Here is a 25,241-nt window from a genome sequence, read left to right as displayed (position 1 = left end):
TCTGATCTGGAGTAAGTCCAGCACTACATATGGCAACACTCTTGTATAGAATATAGTGGTGTTAGGGACTTAAAATAAATCCCCGTCAGGAAACAATGTTGAATGAAATAAAATTATGTAAATAGTAAAAAATATATATAAATGAATTAAATGTTTAAGATAATCTAAAAATAAAATATATGTATTTATAAAATATTTCAACAACCTTTTGCAATTTATAAATTATAGTAACAGTAATGTTTATTAAAATATAATTACATTACAGTTAATTAATTCTATACATCACTTTTAATACTCTTTCATCCATATTGGTTTTTTTTTAAATTTAGGTGAAAATGTATTTTTGTAATCTAAAAATCAGAAAAAAAATGTTTTATTAATTTTAATATACTCAAATGAAGTAAAGATGTAATTGAAAATGTAAGTTAGTTGTGTTGTGGCATTTATTCTGTTCAACATTCAAAATAAATATATAAAATTAATGTATATTACAATTTAATATAAAAATATTTTTACTAATTTATTTTCTGTCAAATAAACTTTTTTGCTTTTCCCTGTACTTTATCACCTGGTGACTCCCCTGTCGGTGTGTAGATCTGCCTATGTAAAGTATAGGGAAAATTTAAAAAGCGTATTAAACGTTATAATAAATTAGTTAAAATATATTTTCACACGGCAGCCGGTAAACTGCCACACCATGTTTCTGGAATGGGCTGAGTAAGTGCATGCACTACACCCACAATGGCTGTGCCCACCAGAGCATGCCTAGGACATGTGACCCTTTCCAGGTATGGCCAGAGATGTGTAAATCTAACCAGTACAATATAAGCAAAGCAATTAGACTGCCACAGAATTTTGTTGCAGCAATGTTTTGTGAATACTTTTAGAAACACGGTGTGGTGAAAACTTTTATGGCATATTATTAGGGCACCATACATACGTAGGAGAATGTGATGTGCTAACACGTCTTTGGCATGAACAGCACACAATAGTCGAATTAGTGAAGTCAGTTTTTAGAGCACTTGTTTTTGTTGTTTTTCACATTGTGCCTTCATATGGTCAAAATGAGAAAAGAGAGAGCAACTGTATTCCCTACTACAAATCATGCTCAGATGTTTTCCTTTAACTACATCCACGCACAGAACATTCCTTTGTAACAAAATAAACATCTTACCAGGAAAAATGCTGCACTCAGCCATCATATTTGACATCTTCTCAAAGCTTACTTTGAAAAGTTTCAGGCAGTTTGTTAAGATTAATATGTTTGTGGAATGGAAATTCCCCAAATACAATGGCATTGTGTAGCAAACTTAAAGAAAGATACCCCAGCCCCACCATTTAAATATTATTAGAAATTCAAATATGTATATTTGAATGCCTTTAGCTTCATAAAAAAATCTATAAACCCAGGACAATATTGTTAAATTTCCCTTTACGAGAGTAATTCGTTTATTCCCTTTCCTCTATTTCATAAAATAAAACATTTTGAAAAAGCACCATTATTTTCAGTTTGCGATTTACCCATATGTTGCGTTTTCCACTGGTGCATCTGAGCAACAAGAGCTGTAAATGTGAACATTTGTGAAAAGTGCAGCAAACTTTATTTTTTATTTTGATTTAACCAGCTGCATCACACACACAGGCCATGCCTGGAGGGAGGCCTTGCATATTAGCACATTCTCATCTTGCAAGTTAGCCAGTTCCAGCTAAACACAATTGCTTTTAATGTTAACATCATACATATATCCAGTGATAAAGGACCTTATGCTGGACAGCTACTAATATACATCCATTTACATTTCCCCAGTAAAAAAGCCTAAGAAGGGGTGTACCCCCTGTGGTGCGAAGGTACACCTCCCACTGTGATGAGTACTTGTTGTACCGAGTTAATGAGATAATTGTGAATTGTTTGGAAGATGCAGGGAAATTTGCATAAACTGGCATGCTGTTGTTCATGGGACTTCTCCAATAAACTGTACATAAATGAAAATATTTGCTGATCAATTGAGTGAGGTTCCTGTACTCAACCACAAATTTGCACAGGATTCAAGAAAATTAGCCTGCAAGAATCTTATCCATCCTGCCCCATGGGCATACAAATGCATGAAGGAGCTCACTCCCACAATCATAGACACGCATAACCCCTGCATCCACATTTGTCATATGTTTGGAAGATTTTAAAAGCCTTGGCACCACCTAAATACCAAGGTGATTTGGAATTCTTCTAATGAAGATATTTGATCCCAAGTGACTAGTCAGATCTAATCAAACTAACTTGTTGTTCATATAGACCCTGAAAAAGTCATCATATTCAGAAGAGATGTGGGATTTGCTGTAAAGGATTGTAAATTAGTGCAATCTGAAAACATTTAAAGGGTTAGGCAAGAATGAAAAATGCACCAGTTTCGAAAGGACCCAACTGATATTCAGGTTGCTTTAAATGATTGATTGTGCATGGAAATGGATGAGAAACAGTGCAAACAGTATCTTGATCAACAGGACACACTAGCTTTGCCCAAATGGAAGACCACCTAGAAGGGCGAGTAGTTGGTAAATTTGGTGCAAACATGAGTGGCAAGGACTTTGACTTTTTGTCAATACATACTGGTCAGATGTGTGGTTGAAGGTTTCTCGTTTTGAGGTGGATTATTTTAGACATTTTCTCTAGAGGATTATGCTTTAGATCTGAGCATGTTCACCTGCAGTTGTAGTCCAACTCACAGTCACACAGTGAAGGGTCCCCATGCTGAGCACAGCTGCATTCAGCCTTTATCACCTGGGTAAGATTTTTGAAATCCTTATTGTACAACTTCAAAGAAGAGTACACCTGTAATGCACCAAAGTCGGTTACAGTTGGAAGGTTGCTTAAGCAGTAAAGGTTAGAATAAAGTTTACATCCTGTGAGAAATTGGGTTGTTGGTTGACTGGGTTGTGAGTCCTGGGCAAGCAGCAACCACAATCTTTGTCAGGGTGAGGCACAAAGCAATCAGTAAAGTGTGTGTGTCACACTTCAAACAGTAACAAACACCACACCCAGGTTAGAAAAATAGAACAGAATGTGTTAGATCTAGCTCTTTTGACAGGTTTATCCCCAACATGTTTGCCTTTTGCCTCCTATTTTTCTGACTCTGTTTTTGTTGGCTATAGGATTATGGGCACTTTACCACTGTTGATCAGTGCTAAAGTGCATATGCTTTCGGTATAAGTTGTGACTATGATTGGTTATCCATGGTTGTGCCACCCACCTGAGTAGCCCTGTAAATGTTTCTCAGACCTACCACTGTAGTGTCTGTGTGCACAGTTGTAAACTGCCATGTCCTGGCAAGTGAACCCCCTCCCACCTGCAATTAAAGCCAACTGCGGGGTAGGTACCCTCAAAGGGGCCCAAATGCGGGGTGGGCTTCTGCTTGGCCCCACAGTAGCACAGGGGGTCCCAACACCGGGATTCTCCCAGCAGTCCTTGCAGCAGCACACTGCCAGGCACCACAGCTCCTCCTGAGCTGGCAACAAAAAGATAGCTCTCATGAGGTGCTAAGAGACACAGCTCCAGCAAGCAAAGTTCTAAGGTCACAAGGCTGGGCCCAGGCAGGACAGCTCACAGGGCCCTCCAGCAGGGAGCCGGTCCCTTGTGGCAGTTCCTCCTGGAGCCCAGGAGCAGCAGGTCCCCTCAGCACAAGGAAGTACACTTTCATGGGGTCACAGCCCCAATATTTATATCAACATTAGCTTTGTCTGCCCTGGCACATGGCTTGGGGGAACCAGCCTAAACTGGTTATATGGGTTTTGGAGCACTTTGTTGACAAGGCTCCTCTTCCCCTTTGTCAGGTGGGGGCTCGTCATCAGACACACCACAGGGGGGTTGGAGCCAGCATTCACATAGGCAGGCACAGACCTATTCAGGATCAGGGGACTACTCCTCTCACTACTCCAAATCCAGATGCTCTATTCAGCCTAGTGCTGACTCACCCTGCCCTCCCTGGAGACACACACACCTCACCAGCCCCTTTCACTCCAAAGCCAGACATGCAATCTACATCAGGCAGGCAGACAAATAGCACACAGAAATGCCAACTTCTAAAAGTGGCATTTCTAAAATAGTTATTATAAATCTGCGCTCACTATTGTGCAGCATTTTTATTACCATTCCAAACATACTAAACTTGACCACGCTGCTCCTCTCATATCAGGAATTACCACTGAAACACTTAGCAGGGAATCTCAATGCATTCCTATGGGAGGGCAGCCTCACAGCTGTGAGAAACCAAAATGGCTGTTTGTTACTACCAGGACATGTCACACACTTAAGGTACATGTCATACCTTTCACCTACAATGCACCCTGCCCATAGTGCTAGCTAGGGCCTACCTTAGGGGTGACTGACATGCAGTAAAAGGGGGGTCACAGACATCGCACACACTTTAGGTGTCACATCACAGCAGCAGTAACACTGCACTCACAGGCCTTGCAATGGCAGAGGCCTGAGACAGGTTTGAAAGGCTACTTTGGTGGATGGCACAATCAGCGCTGCAAGCCCACCAGTAGCATTTAATTTACCGGCCCTGGGTATCTGAGATACCAATTTACAAGGGACTGACAGGTAAATTAAATAGGCCAAACAGGTGTAGACCAATCTTACCATGTTTACCACAGAGAGTACACGCACTTTACACTGAACAGCAGTGCTAAAGTGCCCAGAGTCCTAGAACCACCAATACCATGTCAGAAAAAAGGCTAGGAGGAAGGCAAAAAGTTCAGGGATGACCCTGCAAAAAGGGCCAAGTCCAACAGGGTTAGTGAGACTGCTGACCCCACCGGATTCTGTGACGAGTTGTCAGTCATTTACACTTGGCCCATGGCACTTAAGGGCCTAAAACTGAAGCGCCCAGTTCCGAGGCAATCGCAATTTTCACCCTTGTTTTGCTAAATCTTTACATTTGTTCCATCCCATAGCACTCACAAGGCAAAAATTATGCAAAATGGATTGTACCGTCGCATTCTTTGGTTCCAATGCGCATTTGGAGCACCGTTTAAGGGTCTTGGATCCGTGTTGACAGGAGTCAACGGGATCTGTTACCAATTTATTTTGTGATATTTCACATTGCTGAGAGATGTTACATAGGATAGGAACTAGCGAGGTTAGAATGAACTGTTCTGTGTTTAGTGATGAATATTATATATGACGGGTGAGAACCTGTTATGAATCTGTGTGAAGCATATGTGCTCATGGGCATAGCTTTCGGGGGGTGTGTGGGGTGTTTCACACCCCAAATAAATGCTTTATTGACCTCTTCGTTGGGTCTTGGGGCCCTGAGTTTCTATTTGCCCTGACTTTACTCTGAGGTTTTAGCTTGTTGTTTTTTTGGATCAGAACTGAATCACATCTATTTACTAGTTTACCAAAAAGTAGCAAATCTACACCTACAGAAGTACTCCTAGAAAGAATGCAGATTTACCACTCTTTGAAATTCACAAACATTGGCTTGCTTTTAAAATGAGCTTGCGAGAGTATTTAAATGAGTCTAATCAGTGCAAATTGGTTTTCAGAGAGAGCTGCAGACAGTAGTTTATTCCCAGTTTTGATGTTCTGCCAAACTCAGACGTGTTTCCTTTGATGAACAAGGCTCTTTATCTTTCGCTTATTTTAGTCTTTTTTTACACTTGGCTCTTCCTAATTGGTTCCATTCTGCTCCTCATTTCCTAAACCATGATGCAAACTTGGACTGCACTTCCTGATCATTTAGCACTGTTCATAAATTGTGATCAATGGCGTGTGTTCTACGGCTTTTTCTATTTATTTTTTTACCAGGTGTCTCCTTTCTAAGCGAACAGATGCTCACTCATCAACTCGATTTCTATGAGCAACTTGGTAAAATTCCCCAAAATGATTTATCTGCCTCAAAATTCACAAACCATACTAGATGTAAATTCTGATGCCAAGTCTCTGCTATTGTGGTTTTAATGTTTGTAAGCAATGTCTTCGTCTTTTGCTGAATTCTGAGTTGAATTATAACGCCAATAGTGTTACTTTGCATTTAACTTGACTTCTTCCAACAGCAAGACTGCTGACTGGTTTCTAATCACTAGCGGATTATAAACTGGTGTTACGAATGTGAGATGTTTAATGTGTCTCATGAAAAAAAAAGAATGTGGTCCAGACCTCTCACTGCGTGGCTCCCCCGACTGTGTTGAGATCATAACTACACTAATTAATGAACTAATTTTTATTATTGGTTTTTCAATTGTTTTGCTTTTTTTGTTTGTTTATGTTCCTATTTGCACAATATGTACTATGCAAATCTATGTTATAGGTTGTTCATATATGTTTTGGTAGTGGGGATGTTCTGTCTTGTTTGATTGCATGGGAACAGTATGATGCATATAGATTCTAAGATGCAACGAGGGAGTCAGAATGAGCAAGAGAGGAGGCTGTGAGGACGTGGAGCTGCTGCTGATGGACACTTATGCAATAAACTTCATTTATGCTTACATTGGGACTCGTAAAATGTTTGAGGCGACCGTAGTTACATTACAAATAAATTAAGGAAGAATTAACAAATGGGCATGCTTGTAGTGGCTGACATAACCAGGACACCATCGGAACTTAGGCTAACAAGTGTAGAAACGAAAAAACAGGACAGCTGGCTTTTTCCAAATATGCACCAAGGGTTTGAAACTACATCCCCTATCCCTCAAGACTTACCTAACACTACTCTAATTAAGGAAAGAGTTGAAGACTCACACCACATCACAATGCATTAACTAAACCAGCTGCCTCCCCTATCACTTATTGATCATATGCTTGTGTTTGAGCCTGTAGAGTGCCCTCTGTTGTTTGGCTAGGTTTACACTATAAATACTGTATACATACATAAATACATACTAACATTCATACAACAATCATCTCCAAGAAAAATTATTGGGGATGGTTTTGCAATTCTGTGGCAAAGAAACTCCTCCAGTTCCTGGAGAGAATGATAAAGACACATTGTTTAAATATCCTGTTAAATGCAGTGAGAATAGTATGCTTAAGGAAATTCCACACAAGTATATTTCAGCCATCTTTAGCAATAGTAGGGAACAGCAATATTCCTAAAAAAGGGCTTGGAGAGAAAACCCATAAAGTCATAAATAAGTGTTTAAAAATAAAAAAAGGAAAAATGTGCAAACTGGATCCCAAATGCTGTCATTTTTAGGTCTTGCCTAGGTAGCGCTTGCGCTGTCTCTTTGAGACATGCTGTATTCAGGATATGTGCATGAAGCTCTGTCCTCTTTCCGCCCATCTTTTTAATTGAATTATGTCACTGTTCTTTGTAAATGGTGTTTTTTTATTTGTCAATTGCCTTAGTAGTCCCACATTTGTACCGCCTTCTCGCTTCCGTACCCTCCCATGAGGACACCCCAATGTTACATGTGTTGTTACATGCTTACTTTCAATTACAGCCTCAGACCACTATTTTTTTATAGGGCTTTCTCCTTCCTGCTGTTGGATATGCTCTCCTGCACAACACGCCAAGCTTGATATGGCGGCATACCTTTCTCTCCGATGTCAAAACTTTAATAATGGCAGCCGCACCATTTTATAGCATGGCTCAACCAAATCCTTTTTAGAATTGTTTTTATTAGATTTTTTTGTAAAATGGATATGGTGGCCGCGCAACTTTCTTTTCACCGACAAAATCCTTTTCTTTTAAAATTGATATTTTGTTTTATAAAATGCGGCACACCAAGCTTCACATTCATGGCGGCCGCACACCTTTCCCCCACTGCGACATTCTTCCCTTCTGTCCCCACTTCGCTGCCCAAACAATGGCTCCTTCACTCCTGCCCCGGCTGAGACAGAGGTGGGGACAGCATGAGAGTTAAGCTGCTGAGAGATACAAACGTAGCCAGCCTGGACCGCTGCCTGTTCAGTTGGAAAAAAAACATTAGCAATGGCCCCCCTAGCAACCCATGATTCGCTGTCAGTACCCTTGTGACCTTTGTTTACAATGTTGCTGGGAGCGATGCCGCCAACATTGGGTAAAATCAAGGAGGGCATCAGCGGGTATGAGCAGCGGCAAAGCGCACCGTTAGGGGAGCCGAGGGGCAGGGATGGCACACAGGCGCAGAGGCAGCGGAAAACCGGCGGCAGCCAGGTCAGCTCCGGGGTGCTAATGCTTTGCCTGACTTCTAGAATCTGTTGAACCAAGCGGGCTGCTTCCCGCTCGCTGCCTCACTGATGATATGAGATGTCTCTCCGGCAGCATGGCAGAAATCGACTGAGCTAATCGGGATTTTTTTAAAGGTGAGGCATTTCTGAAGACAACAGCGTGTCACAGGCCAATAATTGCATGTACGGCCCACCCACAACTTTTTAACCCATTAGCTCTTCGATGTGCGACTTTTTAAATGCATTAAATAATTTTGAATTCTCTTTGCTTTTCTCTTTCGTCTTTCCAAAATAAAAACAAACAGGGCGGGAGGAGTACAATCCCCTTATGTTGTACATTTTACGTTTGTGAACAATGAAATCGAGAGAACGTAGTGAATCCCCAAACCACACCGACTGTCTTTCCTGCACTCTCTACGTTGTTCAGTGATCCTTCATCACCCCAGAGCAGGAAGCACTCACTGTCACAGATAAAGCATCGTTTTTGTTGTTCTTAAACTTCCCCTGAATAATTTTGCTTCCTGTTGAAGCCGAGCAGTGACGTCTTGTTGCTGTGGAGTGGAGCTGTAGATGCATGTCTGCAAAAGGTTTAAAATGTTAGCCTCGCCGCACAGCAACAGAACACTGAACAGGAGAAAGGTTTACAATTAATGCAAGTGGGAGTGGGGGTCGCAAGGGGTCCCTGGGTGGAGGGGGGAGTAGCAGATAAGGGGTAGGCCCAAGGGGAATGAGTGGGATTAGGTTTTTTTGCACTATTTTGGATTGAAATGTACCCGGAAAAAAACTCTCAGTGACCTTCTCTCAGTCATTTGAAAAAAACCTCTCAGTGACCTATACTCGGTCATTTAAACAATCACTTGCAATGCAATAGCTCTTATTTGCGAGAGTTTGGACTGTTGGCATTGTGAATGACAATGCCTTTTATTTATGTGTTTGAAGACCTGCAAGTGGTGCGTGGACACGCACGTTGTACTTATAGCTGTTGCTTATGAGAAGCAAGGCTGGCAGTAAAAGAGGCGCAGTTGCTGCCAGCCTTGCTTCTCATAAGCAAGTAGTTACTCCCAGCCTTGCTTCTCGTAAGCAAGTACTATAAGTACAGGGTGCGTGTTTGCGCACCACTTGCAGGTTTTCAAAACACATCACAGAAGGGCATTGTCATTTGCAATGGCGGTGGCTCAGGCTCTCGCGAATGCGAGACCTATTGCATTTCAGATGCTTGTTTGAATGGATGTCAAGTAGAGGTCACCACATAAAAAAACTTTCCATTTGAAGAAATCAAAGCATAGCTTGTTTAGCTCTAACCAAAAAAGCTATCAATTTAACCACATTAGACAATATGCCAGTTTAAAGTCAGACGCAAGAAGAAAACCCAAATAAATATCCAGGTCTAATACATTTATTTGTAAATCCACACAAATGAGTATGTTTGTGAAAATCATAGGCATAAACGTAATTGTCTGTACTACCCTAATTGCATTGTTGCATCCTTACCGTTGTTGTTACTTTGATGATGTGTGGCGCATTTTCTGTACTTCAAATGCTTTCAATGCTCAGCAGGACACACCCTCGACCCCCTCTTCACTACAGGAAACTCCATCACCTTCAGCCACACCACCGAACTCCCATGGACCGACCATCGGTGCGTCCACTTCACCTTCAGAACACCCACCATCCACAGACACCAGCACCTGCTTCCACAAAGAAACTGGACCAAAATCACCGATGACCAGCTCACCTCCTCACTCAACAACTCCACCCCAACCATCGCGGAAAACGACGACCCCAACACCGCAGCCCGAACCCTGCATAGATGGATCTCGGACAGCACCAACACCATAGTCCCCCTCAAGAAAAATAACAATACCCGTGCCAAGAAAGCCAGATGGTTTACCACCGAACTTCGAGAGTCCAGGCGCACATGCCGCCGCCTCGAAAAGGCCTGGAGAAACACCAAATCCACAGAAGCCCACAACAACTTCAGAGCCGCCACCAACGCCCACCATCAACTCATCAGAGAAATGAGGAAAAAAGCGATTGAAGACAGAATCTCCACCCACGCACACAACAGCAAGGAACTCTTCAGCATCATCAAGGAGTTCGCCCAACCCACCAGCGAGTCTACCGACATCCCTCCCTCACAAGACCTCTGCGACAAACTCAGCATCTTTTTCCACCACAAAATCAAGAGCATCTACGACAACTTCGACGAAGACAACCAACACACTGAACCCTCACCAACCACCCCCGACACCCGGAAACCAGCGATTGATGACTGGACAGCCCTCACCACCGAAGACACACTGAAGACAATGAAGTCAATCCACTCAGGGGCCCCCACGGACCCCTGCCCCCACCACATCTTCAACAGAGCCGCCAACACCATCGCACCCATGCTCCTCCAAACCATCAACCGCTCCCTGGCGACCGCCTCATTCCCCGACGACTGGAAACACGCCGAGGTCAACCCCCTCCTAAAGAAACCCTCAGCGGACCCCACCGACCTCAAAAACTACAGACCCATCTCCCTGCTCCCGTTCCCAGCGAAAGTCATCGAGAAAGCCATCAACAGCCAACTCGCCACATTCATTGAAGAACACAACATCCTCGACTCCTCCCAATCCGGCTTCAGAAAAAACCACAGTACGGAAACCGCCCTCCTCGCCGCAACAGACGACATCCGCACCTTACTGGACAAAGGAGAAACAGTAGCCCTCATCCTCCTCGACCTATCAGCGGCGTTCGACACAGTCTCCCACCGCACCCTAATACGCAGACTCTACGATGCAGGAATCCAGGACAAGGCCCTCGACTGGATCTGCTCCTTCCTCTCCAGCAGGACGCAGCGGGTCAGACTCCCCCCTTTCCTCTCGGACCCCACACCTATCACCTGCGGAGTCCCCCATGGCTCCTCCCTCAGCCCGACGCTCTTCAACGTCTACATGGCTCCACTTGCCCCCATTGTCAGAACCTACGGACTCAACATCGTGTCATATGCAGACGACACCCAGCTCATCCTCTCCCTATCCAACGAGCCCAACACCGCCAGACGCAACTTTCGAGAAGGCATGGAAGCCGTCGCCAAATGGATGAAAAACAGCTGCCTACAACTAAACACCAACAAAACAGAAGTACTCATCATGGGCCCAAACCCCGACGCCTGGAGTGACACCTGGTGGCCCACCGCCCTCGGAAACCCGCCAACCCCCACAGACCACGCACGCAACCTGGGAATCATCCTGGACTCCGAGCTCAAAATGGACCGCCAGATCAACTCTGTCTCATCTTCCTGCTTCCACACCCTCCGCCTCCTTCGTAAGACCTTCAAATGGATCCCCCTCGAACACCGAAAGACAGTCACTCACGCCCTGGTCACAAGCAGACGTCACCAGCAGACTCGACTACGGCAACGCACTCTATGCCGGAATAAACAAAAACCTCATCCGCAAGCTACAGAACATCCAGAACGCCGCCGCAAGACTGGTCCTCAACCTGCCAAAACACTGCCACATCTCCCAGCACCTGCGCACACTCCACTGACTCCCCGTCGAGGCGAGAATCACCTTTAAGATGCTCACCCACGCACACAAGGCCCTCCACGGCACCGGACCAGCATAACTGAACAGCCGACTCAAATTCCACGCACCCCAAAGGACCCTACGATCAGCCCAGCTTTCCTACGCTGTGGTCCCCCGCACCAGAAAGACCAGATCGGGAGGCCGCTCCTTCTCCTTCCTCGCGGCCAAAGCATGGAACGCCCTTCCGCTCCACCTCAGACAGACAACATCGCTCCCCATCTTCGCAAGAAACCTCAAAACCTGGCTCTTCGACAGACCCCCTCCTTGATGGAATGGAACCTGCACCCCCCAACCCCCCCCCCCCCCCCCCCACCCCTAGCGCCTTGAGACCCTTACGGGTGAGTAGTCGCGCTTTAACAAACTCCTGATTGATTGATTGGAATGCTAATTAGAGATTGTTGTTAAGGTTTGCAAATTGTCTATATAGTGTATTGATTGTCATATGCATTTTTTGGTTTTTTCGGTTATTGCATGATTTATATTTTTCTGTGGGATTAGGTCCTTCTGTCATTTATTTGAATGAATTCAAGTCTATAGTATATATTTGATAGATTTGTTCGACTTGTGCGGTTGCCTACAATGGTGCGCATGCTCATACCAACATGGGGGTAAACTCCTTAACTTAGATCCCAGTTGTGTTGATGATTGTCCTGTTGTTCATGTGCATTTCTGTGGATTTATTTGTGGAACAAGACAATGAATGTAAAAAAGATACTATAAATGGAGTTTCAAGTGTATTGTCCGCTACTAGTCAGGTAACAGTATTCTTGGCAACTTGGAGACTGTAGGTTTAGTCCACCAACTTTGTGGCTGAAGCTGTTGTGCAATCACAAAATGCAGCCGAGTGGTGGAACTAAACTCGTTCCAATTGCAGGCTGCAGTCATTAATGCAGATGGGTAACTGCAGCCAGAGCTTAACCATCTCTATGTGCTCTGTCACAATCCAGCACCTGACCTCAGTGGCTAGCTTGAGGGTCACCTTAAAGTGAGTGCAGCCACTGACTTCATCCCCTCGAGGGATACATAAGGCCCCTAGCTCCAGGGGACCATAATGAATGAATTGAGAAAGTGGCCCCCAGCCGTGTGCGTAATTCACATATTTTGCATGTGACATCTTGGCAAAATTACGTGTAATTAGACCAAATGCAGCTCCATCACTTAGTATTATACTTTACTGAGAATCGTATCCCCGTGTCAATTTTTGACACAAGAACACATTACAAGCAAAAAAAGTTCGAGAAAACAAAAGCACCGGTAACAAACAGACCAGGTTCAGTTGTTGTCAAGTATTTGCAGTACATTTTAGCGTGAATGGCGTTTAATTACTTAAGTTGGCATAATGGCTTAATTTCGGGAATCTCACATAGTAAGTGTAACATGAAATTCTCAGCACGAATTGCACCAACACAATTTACATTTCGGCAAAGCGTAATCACCAGTCAATGATGGTGCGTAGGGCAGGATTATGGGTCAAAAATCAAGAGCGTTTCCTTGTGCTTCTCACACATGTTTACTTATTGTTGTACGCTGAAGATTTTTGATCACACCAAGTAGATCTCTTTTAGCCCCAAGACAGAGAAGGTTTACCTACCTACCATGCAGTGAGAAGGAAACTACCAGGTTTCCCCTGACTCCTCCACCAAATGTTTTCTGAAGGAGGGCCCATTTGTGGATAGGTAATCAGTTCCTTCAGAGACTGGTCAGGTTTTGTGTGAGCTCCCCTCTCCCAACCACTCCCCCTATCTGTCACTCTTCCAACAGGTGGGTTGACTTAATATACACCAAGCTAGTACAAAATAAATATAGAATAATAATGATCAAAAAATATATTGCAAAGGATTGGGGTGAAAATGCATACTGACGGAAGAAAGTGAGAATCATATTAGTTGGTATATATTTATTATTACATAGCTAGCACTAATCAGAAGTAGCTAGGGAATCTGTCACAACCAAGGAGAAATACTGACGCTGCAAACGTAAAAACCCCGATCATACATTTCAGTTTGAAGATAGAACACAAGGACCATTTTGTAACAATTTACTCTGAAATGTGTGGTGTAAATGGCAGGATTGTGAAAACATTTAAGAAGTAACTTCTATACAGGGTCTCATTGAGCCAATAATAATAAAGGCAATAATAAAGGCAGTGATGGACATTAGTGATGTGTATGACAGTGATGAAAGAGCATATGTGATCCATTGAGGCTGCTTAGAGAATACCCCAGATTTTTGTTGATGCTTTATTACGTATTATGCTCCAAAGAAATTATAACTCAGAGATCCCAGACTGGCCAGTGGTCATTGGTCACAGATGACATAGGGCTGACACAATAGAAATTAATTATGTGCATGTGATATTATAATAAGCATTCAGTGACTTGTGTGTAAAGTGTAGGCACATTTGACACATGCCCAACATACAACCCTGCCGGGCACTTTGCAGAATCCTGAGCCAGATCATTTGGCAGATTATGGTAGCGAGTATCACAATAGTCTGCTTGGAAATTCCTAATTCTTTCATTTGCTACTGGTTTGCCTTTCAGATGGTAGAAGGAGCTCTGACACTAGAGAAGAAGATGCTGAGTGCAGATTGCGGGTGGGCCATAGACCTTTAGCTTTGGGCCTTTGGTATTAGATTGCCATAAACAGGGAGTGAGGATAAGGGCGATAAGTGGCTGGTGTTGAACAGGAAGTTGAGGAACAGCGATTCTGTTTTGAAACTATTGGGCTAATGGTCATCCAAGCATCAGTGTAGGCCAAGCAGCATTGACAGGACTGTTACTAGTGGTATGTTGGTTAACACAAATAGAGCATTGTATTGTTGGTAAAGGATTAATACAAGAACCCATAGTTGCTGATGATTTTCAGGAAGAAATAGAAGTAGGTGTTGGCAAGAGTGGGATAATCCTTGGGGACACATAACCATCAATCAATTAGGGTTGATAAAGCACAGCTACTCACTCGTGAGGGTCTCAAGGTGAGGGAGGGGGGCAGCTCCATTGAGTGCTTAAGAAGAGAGTCGGATTACAATTTCAGTGTTTGTGACCAAATCGATTAGGAATTCAACCAAGATACTTAGGAATTTATCACAAAGACTACTTAATAAAATCTGGCTCTATTTTAAACAGCAACATGGAGCGTGGAGGAAGGTGGTTTGTTTAACAGGTGGTCTGATGTTGTTATTCCAGTTTTGGAAGGGTGAATTCCTGACATAACAGTGGCAGAAGTCAGATAGAAAAGTACTGACGGGATTGTGGGTGCTGAGATAGCTTGCAGTTCGAAAAAACGCCCTGGATGTTAATTCTGTTCTACTACCTTGCTAGCAGACCCCGCCCCCAAAGGCATTCAGTTCTAGAAAAACCAAAAAAGCATTACTTTGGAGCACCGCAATGTTACTTTTTTAATGCACTCTATGACACTCCTCTCTGATCGGTATCACGCAGGGGCATGCCCCCCTGCAATGTTCAAAGACAACATTTTCATTGCAGTGAATGGTTTTTAAATGTTAGCAGTAAAAGATCAATGCACCAGCCATGGAAATCACTGCCCTTCAACAAGCCACTGCTACGTTTGCAATGATTTGAAGCAGTTTTCTTCCACATGGTAAAGGCAGAAGGCAAGCATATGGCGTGAGGACACACCCTTTTCTTGCTTTATCTCATTAATGTATGGAATGTGTGGAGCTAACGTTTGAGTGGAATAATATGTATGAGCATATGGGAAGCAGGTTACTTTCAAACAGTGCCATATAGTATAGAAAATGTATGATCTTCAGACAGGGTTCACTGTGCACATCATCACAGCATGCTTCTTTACGCTGTGAAGTAATCTTCAAAAATGACCCCTTATGAAGTAGCTCAGTGTCCAGTTACCTTTCTTGCTCTTGGTCATGACAATGTAAGCATGCTTGCGAGCATACACAATGTATATATATGTTGAATGTAACACTGAGGTTAGGGAAAGGATTAATAAGCATTATTTCTCAGGCATACAACATTTTCATTAATTGATTGGTTGCTTTTACACTCTAGTGGTTTTAAGGAGCAGAGAGGTCCGATAATGTATGTTATATGTTATGTTATGTTATGTCTATTCGTAGAGCGCACTACTCATCTGTGAGGGTATTTAGGCACTTTGGTAGGTGTGTTTGGTACAGAGCGGGAATATCGTCGTAAAAATATCGACTAACATTAATATCGTCACAGAAATATCGACAAGAAGAAATATCGATGACAAAAATATAGTTTGACAAGAATATCGACAGACAGGTAAGTAATATCGTTAACATTAATATAGTTGTAATAAATATCGTTTACAAAAACATCGTTTACAAAAATATCGTTTTTTAAATAATAATAAGTAATTAAGTGTTTTAATGAGTATTGGTTGTCAAAGTAGTATTTTTTGTAGTATTTTATTAGTTAATACCGTATTTTATGTTGAATTTAGTGTTAATAGTTCCGTAGCGGGTTGTGGGTTTATAGGGGAGTAGGGTGGGAAGTAATTTAAATATAATAAAATAATTGATTAATGTGTTAATTGAATATAAATAGTGTAATAAATAATAGTTAATTAATTTCAATTAGTTAATTGATTAATAATTATGTAAATTAATTATGTTAATTGTTTAATTAATTTTAGGTGTGTGTAGTTGAATTTTTAAGTGAAAAAGTAGTGAATTAATTACATTTTAATTGAATAAATATTTAATTAATGATTAATTAAAAAAAAATTAAGATTTGTTAATTTTTAAACATTGTAAATATAATAAAATAATTGATTAATGAATGTGTTAATTGAATATAAATAGTGTAATAAATAATAGTTAATTAATTTCAATTCGTTAATTGATTAATAATTATGTAAATTAGTTATGTTAATTGTTTAATTAATTTTAGGTGTGTGTAGTTGAATTTTTAAGTGAAAAAGTAGTGAATTAATTACATTTTAATTGAATAATTATTTAATTAATGATTAATTAAATAAAAATAAAGATTTTTTAATTTTTAAACATTGTAAATACATTTAGTAATTTTAACCCCTACACTATCCAACGCTTTCCCTACTGTTGCACCCTCTGGAGTGGGAATAGTAATTTTGACCCCTACGCTATCCAACGCTTTCCCTACTGTTGCACCCTCTGGAGTGGGAATAGTAATTTAAACCCCTACGCTATCCAACGCTTTCCCTACTGTTGCACCCTCTGGAGGGTATACAACCTTTACAACGCAACTTTTACCACGACCTACCATTACCACGCATTTATTACAACGCAGGATCCATTACAACACATACCATTACCACGCATGTATTTACAACGCAGGTACTTTTACAACGCATACCATTACAACGTAAGTATTGGTAAGTATATTATTTTATTAAAAATATTATTTGGTTTTTTTTGTAAAGGGGTATTTTTTGGGTTCAGGCTCAGTTTTGGGTTTTTGGGTAAAGGGGTATTTTTAGGGTTCAGGGTCAGTTTTCAGTTTTTGGGTAAAGGGGTATTTTTAGGGTTTAGGGTCAGTTTTCAGTTTTTGGGTAAAGGGGTATTTTTAGGGTTCAGGGTCAGTTTTCAGTTTTTGGGTAAAGGGGTATTTTTAGGGTTTAGGGTCAGTTTTCAGTTTTTGGGTAAAGGGGTATTTTTAGGGTTCAGGGTCAGTTTTCAGTTTTTGGGTAAAGGGGTATTTTTAGGGTTTAGGGTCAGTTTTCAGTTTTTGGGTAAAGGGGTATTTTTAGGGTTCAGGGTCAGTTTTCAGTTTTTGGGTAAAGGGGTATTTTTAGGGTTCAGGGTCAGTTTTCAGTTTTTGGGTAAAGGGGTATTTTTAGGGTTCAGGGTCAGTTTTCAGTTTTTGGGTAAAGGGGTATTTTTAGGGTTCAGGGTCAGTTTTTAGTTTTTGGGTAAAGGGGTATTTTTAGGGTTCAGGGTCAGTTTAGGGTTTTTGGGTAAAAGGGGTATTTTTTGGGCTCAGGCTCAGTTTTGGATTTTTGGGAAAAGGGTACAGTGTAAAAATTAAATATAATTAAATTTAAATTACATTAAATTAAATTGATTAAATTAAATTAAATTAATTAAATTAAATTAAATTAAATTAAATTAAATAAATTAAATTACATTAAATTATATTATATTAATTTTAATTAAATTAAATATTAAAAAATATTATATACTTACCAATACTTACGTTGTAATTGTATGCGTTGTAAAGGTATATGCGTTGTAAATACATGCGTGGTAATGGTATGTGTTGTCATGGATCCTGCGTTGTAAAAAATGCGTGGTAATGGTAGGCGTGGTAAAAGTATGCGTTGTAACGTCATACATCCCCTCTGGAGTGGAAATAGTAATTTAAACCCCTACGCTATCCAACGCTTTCCCTACTGTTGCACCCTCTGGAGTGGGAATAGTAATTTAAACCCCTACGCTATCCAACGCTTTCCCTACTGTTGCACCCTCTGGAGTGGGAATAGTAATTTTTACCCCTTCACTATCAAATGTTTTAATTAATAATATATTTTATATTTTAATTATATGTATGTATTATTGTTGTTATATAAAGTAATGTGTTAAATATATGTATATGTACACATTTATTAAGTTATAATGAAAAAGTGTATTTAATTTGTTTTCAATAGTCAAAAAATAAAAGTAATGTAATTTATTTTGTTAATAGTACTTATATTTATTTAATATTGAATGTAATTTTAATTAATTTAAAAATTCGATATTTTTTACAACGATATTTATTACAACGATATTTTTGAGTCGATATTTATGTACTTACCTGTTTAGGTATAGGGTGTCGATATTTTTGTAAACGATATTTTTCCAACGATATTTTTGTCAACGATATTTTTGTAATCGATATTTCAACACCCTACCGGTGTGTTTGGCTCTCGGTTAGTCGAAGAGTTTGTTTTTCTGCTTCTTGCAGAAGTCAAGAAGTAAAGAGGAGGCTCTGATGTGTTGAGGGGGGTCCTTCCATGTTTTGGGTGCGATGTAGGAGAAAGAGCAAGCTCTTGCTCTGCTTTTGCAGATGCATGGAGTGTGTGCCAGTGAAAGTGAAGCAGATCATATTTTTAATGTGGGCTGGTCAAAGTGTATGAGGCTGTTTAAGTATTCTGGTTGTGTGTTGTACAGGGCTTTGTATGTGCACGTGTGGAGTTTGTGTTGGCTGTCCTTGTGGATAGGAAGCCAGTGAATGTTCTTGAGGTGCAGTGTGAAAAGGGTGTGGCATGGGAGGTTGAGTAACATGGTGTTCTGGATGGTCTGTAGCCTGAGTAGGAGTTGTTTGGAGATTCTAGCATAGAGAGTGTTGCCGAAGTCTAACCTGCTGGTGATGAGTGTGTGTGTGAGACTGTCATTCTTGTGTTCTGTGGCAGCCCTTTTAAAATATTTCGCAACATGCATAGGAGGCAAAAGCAGGAGGTATTCACTGCATAGATTTGTGCTGTCATGCTTAGCTTGTTGTCTAGAATGTTTCCTAGGTTTCCTTCATAGGATGTGGATGTGAGAGTTGGTCTTAGCTCTATTGTCCAACATGTAGAGTCCCATAGGGAGAGCATGTTGCCGAAGACCAGAACTTCTGTTTTGTCGGAGTTAAGCTTTAGACATTTGGTTCACATCCACTTTGCTACCATGGTCATGCACTCCCACGTTGAGAACCACTGTTTCGGAATATGATGGAAGAGGTTTGATATAATTCGGGTTTGGGATGAAGATTCAATTGGAACTAGAAATGAAACCACAAATCAGTGGATTTAGCTTGGACACGTTGAGGTTATCAATGGCTCACATCTGAATTGCCCTCATTTCATGTGCACAATTGATGGGAAGAAGAAAATGGTAATAGGTGGTTTAGGACCTGTTCAGAAGAAAAATCGCAGGGCAACCCCAGGGAGTTTCGAGCTCAAATGAATCAAGCAGTACTTGGTTATCGTATAATACTTCAATAGGGAGGATGGGAGGGATAAATCAAGTTCTGGCCAACCCCTCCCCAACAATAATTCATGTAAACAACAGAGTGCCCTGGAGATAGTTCCAAGAGAAACAATGTATGAATGTCATGTCCTAAGCTTAACTGACCAAAGGTCTATGGTTTTTGTTTTCAAAAGGCGAAAGCCCTCACCCACCCAAAGATGGCATGTTTATCCTAGGGCCCATCCTCACATTGGTAGAGAAATTCTACAAGCCGAGCTCTTTAAGTAGAAAAGAAGCCAGAGTGTGAATTTTGGGGCCTAGGATTGCTTTTGTGTGGTGTGTATGGTGCAGAGAGGAAAGAGGTCAACTAAATATAGCAAGTGAAAACAGAAACATATATGTCCCTGATGCACAGGGAGTTTTCTCTTTGAGTGCCAGAGATATTTTCACAGTTTACTTCCCTGGACCATCATAATTCACATGGCAGTCTGGAAGGAAAATTCAGTAATGATAACCCAGTGTCATCTGGTGGTCCAGCAGTGGGTAGAGCGCCTAGTGAAGGGATTCTGGAGGCAGAGCAGCTGAGTCTCTGCCTAGGAAAACCTTCCAGTCCCCCCAACTCTATATAGAGCAGATACTAAGAGGTTGATGGATGGGGTGTCTACCTCTATAGGAGATCCTAAATGAGACACTATTTCGATTTGTTGTCTTACTTTTCGTTTTGAATTATGTTCCTAACTGTTACAATGCGGTTCAACTGTTGTTATAAAAAGTATTGTAAAGTGCTCTGATATCCTTTGGGATCAAGTTCGCGCTATATAAAACTTTATAAATAAAAATAAATAAAAAATATATCTAGAAATTTATAATATAGCTATTTGGCACCTGAGAAAAATCTCCTGTTAATCCTAAAGGCTTTACACCTGTACTGAACCATCTATGTATTTATTAGGTTCTGATTAAATTATGACATTAATTATATGTTTTCTCTTTTTTCAGATATAATTGTTGGAGCCTTCGGTGTAGGGAAAGCAGTTGTATACAGGTATACACCATGAGCAAAAATGTTTCTATATCCCTGAAGGATTGAAGCTAGTAATAGTATTTTGAAACATAAAAGTTGGCATTGACATCTACTGCCACTATGCATGCAAATTTGGTTTGAATTGCTTTATTAAACTAATAACCACACACTGAGTAAATTCTACATAGGGAAAATTCAGCAAATGCGTGCTTCTCAGATAGACTAACTGAAAATGGCATTTTTGCTGGGAATGTTAAACCGGTGTTTTCTCTCACAGAGCAAGGCCTGTGGTAACAGTGGATGCTCAACTGGTGCTGAACCCCATGATTGTAAATCCGGAGAATAAAACGTGTCCTGTTCCTGGCTCTACACTACTAGCAACATGGTAAGTTGTTAAAGAAGTGTGGGACAGGAGGGGTTGGTCAGACAAGAAATTTTTGTTTTTACTTGTCTCAACTGGAAGTCTTTTCTTAAAATCACAATAATGTGAAGCTTTGAATTAATCAGTATCTCTTGTGTCAATTTTGACATCTGTTTATATGAATAAGTTTACCTTTGATCACACTGCAACAGCTGCGGCCCGGGGAGGGAGATGCGGTGGGGCAGAGAGGCGGGGCGGGCGAGGGGCAGGGTGGGGGGTGCTAAAAACCGGAATATGGATAATTGGAGGTAAGTAAACAATTTAATTAATAAAACGAATTTCGTAGCGCGCGTGGCCTCGCATTTTGCAATGCAGGGCACGCTACGAAATTTGTTTTATTAATTAAATTGTTTATCTACCTCCAATTATCCATATGCCGGTTTTTAGCACCCCGCACCCTGCCCCTCCCCCGCCCCGCCTCTCTGCCCCACCACAACTCCCTCCACGGGCCACGGCTGCACTGCAATCCATTCACCTAGCTCTAAGGAGTTGAGGACTTTGTCGTTCCTGCATTTGGGTTGAATGTTAAATATTGTTTTTCACCTGTATGTGCCTGCAGGCTGTGTGGACCACTTGTGAACAAAAACTTTAAATCAAACACCCATAAGTGAATCTTAGCGAACCACAGTTCCTTGTACTGATAAAAGGGGTCAGGCATGTAAAGCGGAATGAATTAAAGGGAGAATATTGAAGATTAGATAAAAGGGAGTAGAGGAGGTTGAAAACAGGGAAATGGAGGAAGGTGCTAGAAGACACACACACAGGAAATACTCCTTGAAGTGTGGAAATGAACTAACATAATATGGATTCATTGGGGCTTGTCCATACACCATGGAGAGCTGATCTTCTTCAAACACAGGAGGAAGAGTACATTTGGGCAAACGACCAGGCTACCATGCACATGCATCCAACATGTGAATCTTTGCACCAACTGAAATGACTAATGATATATGAACATGCTCTAGATTACTAGTGAGTAATTTCAAATCTCCTGACTTTCACCATTGGTTCAAAGTAGGGAATGAGGTTCTTCTGCAGGTTGAACCCACTGACTGATTATGATCCTGGATTCCTGATATCACATACTAGTTTGAAGAGTTCTGGGTAGTGGTTAATTGACTTCCATCTTCCACACTCTACACAACACTTTTTTTAGGTTTGTCACTGACGGTTTGATCCAAGGACATTTTAGAGCCAAGTTTTGTAATTAGAGAGATCTTTCTTAAGATGACTACTTTATTTTTGCTCTAGATCTTATGCTTTCCTATTGTACCAGGTCAAATGCTAAAGTCAACCAATCGTTATGCGTTTCTATGAGTGATTCCACAGAAGTAGTTGAAAACACACACTACTTTTAGGAGACAGGTGCTACACAGAACTTTTCTAGCTAAATGAAAGATTCAAAGAACACCACTATCCTGTGATACCTCATAGTGACACTTGTATTTAAATAGAAATCATAGCGCTTTTGAACAAGTAGGATATAGAGCTACATTACGCCTGTACAAACAAAGAAAGAAAGGCTCTAGTACCCTGTACAAAGAAATAGGGAAACCAATGCCATTTTGAGGGCTTCATGATAGGTTTGCGATCCACAATTGATGGAGCGGGAAATCTTAAATCTGTAATGTCAGGTGTAATCATCAAACATACCCCACCACTGGTCATACAGACCTTTTTTGTCCATGTGGCGAGAGATTAATCATTTAAATACATTTCCAAAAGCAGGAAAGACCAATGGGTCCTCACAGGAAACAGCAAAGAGAATTGTAGTAAGTTTTGAAAGATTTATTTCCACAGTTAGTCAAACTAAGGATGTTAGTCATTAATTCATTAAGTATTCAGATTAGGCCTCATTATTACAAGTTTAAGTGGTCCATAAACTGATATTTTAAAATAGGGAAAAATAGAAATTAACAAGGACTACAAAAAGAATTAAATTATGCAAAACTTGTTTCATATAGGAAAACCTCAAATTAAAATTAAGAAAGGATAGGTTGGGAAAAGGGCATTTGGTTAGGCAAATAACATAAGGTGTAAGCTTCAGAAAATGAATAAAGGTCTCTGACGAGGGAATGTGAATGCCTAGGCACTATGCCTTTTACTCAACAAAATAAAACCCTTCATCCCCACCAACGACCTTAAACTGGTCAAACAATCCTTGGTGCTGCCCAGATTGGACTACGGGAACGCAACTCTCACGGGCACAGCAAATTCTCACTTAGCTCCCATCTGGGTAACCCTAAATGCAGCTGCCAGGATGATCACAGTAGCAAAGAAAAACGACCACATTTCTCCCGCTCTAAGAGAACTAAAATGGCTCCCAATCGAAATGTGTGTCAACTTCAGAACTGCCTGTCCCTCACATAAAGCTCTTCACACCGGAAAACCGACCTACTTGACTTCCAAACTCAATAAGGCAGGACAAAGGAGGAACCTCAGGAGCACCAACACCCTTCTTCTCATTCCGCTGAAAGCCCGCAAACAAAAAACCCTGTCTCGCTCCTTCTCGGGAAATGTGCCCAAAATCTGGAACTCCATACCAGTCCAAATCAGGACTAATCCCTCCTTCGTAAACTTCAAAAGCCAGCTCAAAGACCTCTTCCTAAACCAATCTCACCTGAAGGTAGAGATGCCTCATAATGTGACATAGCCCCTCCACCAAAGGAATCCTGCCAAGTGCAGAACCTTGACACCTCAATAAGAAGACTTTCCATTGCCTGATCCTTTTTGTTTGACTCGTTCCCAAGACCGCTGGAACAAGATTAGACACAAGACAATGCTGTTTATTGTAATACAATATAATTAATTGCATCACAATATATGTTGTAAAGTGCTCTGATACCTGCAGGTCTGGCTAGCGCTATATAAAACTCTCAAATAAATGAATAATACTTTGCACTCGGGAATTGGAGATCAGCATAGGTGAGAACGGTCTTCTCAGTTCAAAGTCAACAAGCATCTTCTCTCTGGTTTTAAGAAAAACAGTACAAACTATTCTTACTCCCAGGTGCTAATCATATTACTTAGGACTCTGGTAACAGGTAAACTTCCCTCTTTCTCAGGGCAACACAATGTTCCATGCAAGGCTATGTCTATCAATTGTTTCACTGGATAGACAATTGGATACAGGCAGCTTTTCCCACGTGTCGCTTTCCCATCCTGGCACCTTCCTCTTCTTTTGACGAGAACCTCACTGTCAGGTGTCTACTACATAACAATAACCTATTAACTAGCTAGCGAAAGGCGCCTGGAAAAACACAGCCTCTCCAGTGGGAGAAAAATGATGTGCAAAACAAACGCAAATGAAATGTGCAGGCCTCTCACCCTTAAACGTGTAAAATATGACATTCAAAATGGCAATAAGTAGGAGGCTAACTTAAGTTGAAAAGCATGTTAACTCAGGGACTACTCACAATGGTTAAATGAGGTCCCTTACCACTAATTATATAGTAGAAATCACATTATTTAACAATAGAAATCACTTTTTGTTAATAAATGCATTTAATTGCACAAATGTAGATTACACTCCTCCACTGCCCAAAAGTCTGATGGCCACTCATTAAAAAACCAACTGTTTTCTTTAATCGATTCAGCATCAATAACAATCACCAGCAAATAGAGATCTCGAATGTAATTTGTTTGAAGCCTGCTTGCGTTTTGACACATACTGTGAAATCGTTAATAGGATGGCCCCATTAAATGTTATTGATTTCTGAAATCCATTAATGCATGTTTCGCTTTTATTTTTCATACTTGGACTGTACAATTTTTCATCTTCTGTCCAGAGCACACATGCACTTAATCAATCCTTGGACAGACAATCCATTATTTTAACAAGTGTATTCTTGCCAACATTACAATGGTTGTATTATTGTATTAGTTTCTGTAACCCATACATTTGTACAAACTTGGCTACAAGAACAATAATTGTGTTCCCAGGAGAGATATTTGATAGCTAATTGAATTGAAGTGTCATGTGTTAAAGCGCAGCTCGCTAGTGTTCCTACATTGTGCACATAGACACAATATCCCTTGTGCCTATGTCTCAGAAGAATAGTTTTGCTGTTGATGACTTCCTCTTCTGTTTGCTTTCTGGGATTGGCCTTTTTTTCTTTGTAGTTGATATAACCTTGTACTCTACACATGAAAAC

General features: G+C 41.0%; 1 protein-coding gene across 1 annotated transcript in view; it reads left to right on the top strand.

The window, feature by feature from the left end:
• ITGA8 (integrin subunit alpha 8) overlaps positions 1-25,241 on the top strand; it is a 713,969-nt gene that overhangs the window by 407,010 nt on the left and 281,718 nt on the right. Inside the window, exons 14-15 of the mRNA XM_078663606.1 lie at positions 20,642-20,687; positions 20,944-21,051. Coding sequence (XP_078519732.1) covers positions 20,642-20,687; positions 20,944-21,051 — 154 coding nt within the window. The remainder of the gene's footprint in view (positions 1-20,641; positions 20,688-20,943; positions 21,052-25,241) is intronic.

Source organism: Lissotriton helveticus, chromosome 10 (assembly GCF_964261635.1).
Source record: "Lissotriton helveticus chromosome 10, aLisHel1.1, whole genome shotgun sequence".
NCBI classification, from domain to species: Eukaryota; Metazoa; Chordata; class Amphibia; order Caudata; family Salamandridae; genus Lissotriton; species Lissotriton helveticus.
This window is presented reverse-complemented; position numbering and strand designations above follow the sequence as displayed.